At 39.2% G+C, this 6,961-nt stretch overlaps 1 protein-coding gene across 1 annotated transcript in view; it reads left to right on the top strand.

Moving 5' to 3' along the window:
- Window positions 1–4,065, top strand: part of FKBP8 (FK506 binding protein 8) — a 67,057-nt gene extending 62,992 nt beyond the window's left edge. Inside the window, exon 9 of the mRNA XM_018557484.1 lies at window positions 3,538–4,065. Within this exon, the coding sequence (XP_018412986.1) occupies window positions 3,538–3,624 (87 nt within the window). The 3' untranslated portion in view covers window positions 3,625–4,065. The remainder of the gene's footprint in view (window positions 1–3,537) is intronic.
- Window positions 4,066–6,961: the final 2,896 nt, after the last annotated feature.

The following is a 6,961-nucleotide window of genomic DNA, read 5'->3' as shown; positions in this document are numbered from 1 at the left end:
TGTAATGTGGCTCGATATTTGAGAGAGTTATATGCATAGGTGTTACTATTGTGTTTGTACTTACTGGTTAATGTAGATGAAGGTGGTGACACACCGGCTGTCATTCAACCAGCAATTGTGTTGCTATTAGACAAGGGATGAGTCACTATTCTGACTCATTCATATGTGTGTGTATAAATTTCAGCTTGCATTCTGCAAACTGGCTTTTGACAACAATGGAGCAAATAAATTTGAACACTACATAATATTTAATATTTTTATATTTATTTTCCAGATTGGAGATCCCTAAAACATTTAACGTATTAAGAATTTGTACACACAACACACATCCTATTTACAAAAGTTTCAAGATACATTGATTTCTGTTATCAGCTTAAAAAGACACTAAATTTAGAAGTTAATTCTTAAAAATGCATTCAAGCCTCACTAACAAAAATGTAGCTTATTTGGGTATCACTCAGCTGTAGATCCTCAAATCATCTCTGAACTCATACTGACACTGTCCTTCCTTCTGGAGGGTGGCTACTTTTGTTCCCCATGGTCCCTGTGTGTGTTGTAAAGTGGCCACCACTCCAAGCTCGCTCCCATCATGACGCAATTCTAGAAGCTAAACTCAATAATATACAGGGGTACAGGTACTCCTAGAATGAGATCCTAATAGGTTGGACTTGATGGACTAATGTCTTTATTCAACCTCAAATACTATGTATGTAATAATACATGAACCCTGTAATCTGTAATGTACGCTTTCTTATTAGCTGAAAGCGAAACTACACACTTTTAATTGGGGATGCACTGATACTAGTATCGGTATCTGTGCCGATACCGAGTATTATTATTATTTATTATACAGGATTTATATCGCGCCAACAGTTTGTGCAGTGCTTTACAATATAACGAAGACATTACAATACAATTCAAGACAAGATGGTAAGGAGGGCCCTGCCCATGAGATCTTACAATCTAAAAGGAATCTCGTACTAGCCCAAATGCACCCGATACATACCCCGATACCGTAGTACCGTGAGGGAGTAGTGCCGTGAGGGAGCATGGAGCCGGCATGGCAGGCTATGACCCACCTCCCGGCTTCCTGATTGGCTAGGAAGCCGGCTTAACTTGTTGCTAGGCAGCCTGGCTTCTTTACCAATCAGGAAGCCGGGCGGAACGTCATGACCCGCTGCCCGGCTTCCTTATTGGTCAGGAAGCCAGGCTGAAGTGAAACCAGTGTTCTTTTGATGGAACACAGGCTTCACAGGACCTGCCGCACGGGTTCCTGATAATCTGGGCCCATGGATGCCAGTATCAGTATTCGTACTCGATACCAAAAAATCGGTATCCTCTATCCCTACTTTTAATCTTTACAGCTGAGAAAGGTTTCATCTTAGCCTCTATTTGGATTGCAGTTGCTGTGGTGCTGCCCATGTGATAACGATGACACCAGCCATTTGAGGGCTTGGAAGTTCGATTGAGAGCTGAAATAAACACATTGGTAACCCTAACAGTTGGCATACCTTGAAAGTAACTGTTTTGGTAGACAGTTACATCGGTGGGTCTAATTCTGCTTTAATATGACATGAAAAACAGGCATTTGTGACACAGTCCGTTTAAAAGAAAACAGTTTTTATTCCTTCCACAGCCAACAAAACAATAGCTTTCTTCAGCAGAAACAGAAATATGTAAAGCAAAAGTCATCCAACAATGCTGCAAAGGTCTCACCTAGACTAGTCCATTTTAGCTCTGGCCCAAGATGACTATCCACAATGAAAAAGATCCCTAGTCAGTACAATTAACAAAATGAAAAAAAAAATCCATTATAGTGTTTCTACCAAAGCTGAATAGATATAACCTTCCAATTTGTCACTACAGCACATGCTGGAACACATTTATTTCTTTACAACCTTTAGTATGACATAAAATGTTCAAACACAATTCAAAGGCAAAATTAGCAGGATGTAGATAATCAGACATTTCTGATTAATTTAAATGAACTCCAATAAAGAGAGTTACACACCAAACAGTCTGATAAGTTCAAATATTTTACAGTAGCATGATGAATTTGAAACAAAGGTTTGTCCATACACAGAGTGATGGAGAGCGCTGAAAAAATAACACAAACTTTAAAGCAGAAGTAAACCACTTTGTATATGATGGGTTTTTTCCCCCTAATGTGCAAGTATGCACAGCGAGAAATCTTTTCCCAAGAAATTGCACAGAACTATGTCACTTAAAAGACATTTAGCTTGAGTACCTAAGGGGCCAATTTGTACTGGCAGCATTCTGTATCTGGAAGTAATGTCACCTGGCAAGCCAGACCTACCCCAAGGAACTTGTATGTCTGACATTGGAATATATTGTGACTTGTAGTGTCTCTAGGCTCTATTCTCTCCTTTTCAGAGTTACTGTCCTTCTCAAGTTCTGGTAAGACTAGGTTCAGTCTACATACACTTCCCTCATCACGAGTGTAGAGTAATATAGCTGCTGTACCCTGTCAAATCCTTTCATATATCGGGTGGAAGATCAGTCTTTTAGGTGGCATTTTCAGAGAAAGTCCCAGACTTCCTTTGCAACATGTCCCATCTTAGCTTATCAGCAGTTCTTGAATTGCCCCTCCACTAAAGGTATTTGGTTTATATACAGTATTTGTCACCAAGTATACTTATGTGCCTCAGCAGTGTGCTCATGCTATATGTGATTTTATATTACTTGTAGACCTTTAGCCCCTATAGACCATTCTTGCACAGTTGCTTGCTGCAAGGAGGAGGCAATAATGTTTTGCAGTGCTGGGGGTCAGCTCTCTCTGGCCTCTTGTCGCGGTGGTAACTGTGATGAGAAAATCCTTGCTTCTCCATTGGTATTGGATAGAAGTTTGTAGTACTCAAATCAAGTACAAAACAATTTTATTAGAAGCTGAAGAGCAAAATCAAACATCTCCTTGCAATGTTGCTGGAGACCTTATTTCACTCTTGGCCCGCAAGTCAAAATTACATTGTCACTTCTCTGATTAATAATATTTAGATTTTTACCTGGTTACTTTTTTTTTAAATTCTGGATAGAGTGAATAAAAATTAGAATTTCTCTCGGGTTTGTTTGTCTATTTTTAAAGCCATCTGTATTCTTGGTAAGAATGTTCAACCTCTGTTTTTTTTTTTTGTCCCAGTGACATTACTCACACAGGTACAGAAAAGGAGAGGGATTAAAAATTTGTCATTTTGCAGCTATACAGTAAGTGACAGGAAATATCCTAGTGGGAACATATGTTCCAGTGACAGCAGTCAGAGATGGACTTTCCTTCACTTTGGAGACATTTCTTTTTACTTCTTGTCAAGTTTAAGGGACTGGAAGTGCAGGGAAATCATCCAAGTTGACTACAAAACAGCAAGAAAAACCTGATAGTGGTTCTTCTAAAAAGAAAAGAAAATACTGTACAAAGGTGTAAACAGCAGGGCTATTATAAATGGGATACTGCATGAATACAGTCATGAGCTTCAGATGTAACCTGTATATTCAATATATTTTTTATTTTTTTTCTTCCCACAGTCTATCTCCTGGAAGTGGCTTTTTGGGGCAACAGCTATAGCAATAGGAGGTGTAGCCCTTTCAGTTGTAATAGCGGCCCGCAATTAAGCAAACGTAATGTCGTCATGAGGATGGAAGCCATTTTGTGAGAAGATCTAAAGGAATCAGCAATTCTCACTCTACCCTGAAAGAATTTCTGTCCAAGTGCAGTGTACAATCTGAAAGATATCATATGTAATATTCATATATATATTTTCTTAACAAACGGACTCACGTTTTCCCTTCAATTACTGTGAAAAGGAGCATTGTTTTATGGAATAAGATAGAAGCGAAAAGAAGGCACGTAAAGTTGGCTGCTGTTTAAACTTTTATTATCGATTCTGTTGTGCGCACTGTAATACTACAATGGACGGAGACTGCTATTTTCAGACTGGTATCTGAACCCTAAATCGTATTTATGTTAACCTCATATTTTGTCAAATGCATATTCCAAAAATATGTGCAAGTATCTCTTCAGCTAATGACCTTTTTGTTCTCCTATTACCTACTATGTTCAGCAAGCACTTTTTCATGAGCTGCTTTCTGTTAGACATCACTTTTAAATTCCATGCAGCTTAAATGTTGCACCTAGTGACTTATCTGACCATATTATGGAATGATAAAAAAAATTTGGGCATTTTTGTAAATCAATGCTTGTGCTTATCCTGTAAACCAGAACTTTGTTTTGGTATATGTTGTCAGGTTAATAGAGAATACAACACAAGTTAAATGAATAGGAGCAGCAGGTTTTGAGGATGTGCAGGTATCACGAGTGTTCTGCATGTACTGTAGATTATTTGTCAAAGCATGTCACCGTTTGTGTGAAGAACATATTCCTCCAAGTAATGTACTCATTACATTGGAAGCTTTGTAACGTGAGGACCAGAAGCACACTTGGTGGGCCTCTAAGGCCCACCATTGTGTTTGAATATTTTTGCTCCAACTTTTGAAATGTTATCTTTTAGAAGAATCACAGCTGTTTTTTTTATTTTATTTATGCTACAGTGGGACCATCTATAAACTCTGGAAGTCTCTTCAGGACCACCATTGTACTTGTCTTCCCTAATTATAATTACTAAAAAAAAAAAAAAATCTTTATCAGCTTTTGTGTCCTATTTTGAAATGTTTTGATATATTTATGACATTTAGTTCTCAGGCAAATACATTTGCCATGTATGAGGCAATTTAAAAAATATTGTTTCTGTTTATCGGAATTTTCAGACGTAGGCCATAATAATATAATATAAATCAAGGGTGTTGTACCAGAAGATGCCTGTTATATTGTAAAGTTACTAAAGTTATTTAACTAGTTATCTTCTATGTGGATCATGCTTTAGCAGGGCATATAAAGCAGCAAGGTTGAGTAGCTATCGACTACTGTGAAGTGAATGAGTAGAAGAGTGGAGACTAGGAAAAAGCAACGCCTTCTGGAGTGTATGCCAGTTTTTGATAGATAACACTTCCACAGATGCTCCATCAACATGGTCTGTTAAGAGCACTTAGTCACTAGAGCTGGTGATAATTGGTACATGTACTAATGATCCTTTTTAGAGCGTGTAAAGCATATGCTGATTTAAAGAAATAAATTTTTTTTAATTCTACTGGTGAATAAAAATGATTACATGGTTTAATTCACTCATTATTTGTCTCTGATGTTTCCTTATGGTGTTTGAAAATGCAGTGGTTAATAGTAGTAGTTTTTGATAGGCAACTGAAGATGTTTCTAAACTACACATCTAAACACACACTTGTTTTTGTAATACACAATACTTGGCAAGTGTGATAAACAATAACTGCTTCCACATAAGTGGACCTGCCATTTCCTTTAACCACTTGCTGACCAGGTGTTTACGCCCCCTACCTGGCCGGGCCATTTTTCAGTATTCAGCGCTGCAGTACTTTGACATTATTCTGTCATGCAACGCTGTACTGAAATTAATCTTATAAAAAAATTTGGGGACAGATAGAGCTTTCTTTTGGTGGTATTTAATCACCACTGGGGTTTTAATTGTTTACTATATTAAAGTGACATTAAACCCTCAGATTTTTTAACATAAACCAATACTGTAATGTGTGCCTTACTGTAATCCATGGCTGTTTCCCTTCTCTTTGCTGCTCTTCCTTTTAAATCCTCATGTCTTCTCATGCTTGGGGAGAACTTCCCTTTTCAGCTCAGGGCCTCTTCCTGTAGTGCTGGCTCAGGTTACAAGCCTATACAAACGTATACACAGACACCGTGTATCCATTCCTGAGACAAGACAAAACAGAAGTTCTGCAGAGCATGAGAACAGATACAGATTTAAAAGGAAGAGCAGCAAAGAGAAGGGAAACAACCATGGATTACAGTAAGGCACACACTACAGTATTGTTTTATGTTAAAAAATCTGAGGGTTTATTGTCACTTTAAGGAAAAAAATCACTGAAACTTTTTGGGGAAAAAAGTTTTTTTTACATTATCATACATTTATTCTTACCCAATTTTTTGGTAAAATATAAAAGACAAGGTCACGTTGGGTAAATAGACACCAAACATGTCAAGCCTTACAATTGCGTGCACCTGCGAAATTGCAAAAAAACTACCATACCCAAAATTGACCGTAGGCGACACTTTAAAAGCTTTTACCGTCCGTTTATCATCAGTTTAGTGTTATCAGTGAGTAATGGCCCTAGAATTATTTCTCTCACTCTGACGTTCAGAGAGGAGACCGGAGGGAGATCGTGTACCGATGTCCCTCTGATCCCCTGTCACAGAGCCACCATGCTGGTCCCGCGCTCACACCGGGCACATCGGAACTCAGGACCAGCAGGACGGCGGGAGGGGGCTGTGGAACCTTATACAAGCTATCCACCGGCTCTATAGCCAACGGATCGCTTGTATGCAAACAGGCATCGCTGACAGTTTTTAAATTTTGTCAGTTTCCCGCTCGCGAGTGAGCGGGAAATTGCAAATCAAATGCTAGAGTCTAGGTAGGGTCGGGCTTGGTAAGTATTTGAATGGGAGTCCGCCTGAGAATTTCAGATGCTGTAGGCTTTTTTTTTTTTTGGTTTCCTCCCTCTTCACTAGCTGCCTGCAAGGTCAGCAACCACAAGTTGAAGAGGTTGGTTTTAGCCCAGGGTTTTGGTTTCCTTCCTTGTTGCCAGCTCGTCAGTGGAAAAAGTTGGTTTGAGGACAGGGTGGTCGCCTATGGCCACATCACCCAGAAAGCGCCCTATCTTGTCTGATCTCAGAGACTAAGCATGGTTGGGCCTCATTACTACTTAGATTGGAGCCCACCTGGGAATGCCAGGTGCTGCAGGCTTTTTTTTGGTTTCCTCCCTCTTCACCAGATGGCTGCCAGTTCAGCAACCACAAGTTGAAGAGGTTGGTTTGAGCCCGGACCTGTCACCTATGGCCACATAAATCTGA

This window comes from Nanorana parkeri, unplaced genomic scaffold (genome assembly GCF_000935625.1).
Source record: "Nanorana parkeri isolate BGI_ZX_2015 unplaced genomic scaffold, ASM93562v1 scaffold286, whole genome shotgun sequence".
Classification (NCBI taxonomy): domain Eukaryota; kingdom Metazoa; phylum Chordata; class Amphibia; order Anura; family Dicroglossidae; genus Nanorana; species Nanorana parkeri.
The sequence above is the reverse complement of the archived record's forward strand: the minus strand, read 5'-3'. Positions and strand labels throughout refer to the sequence as shown.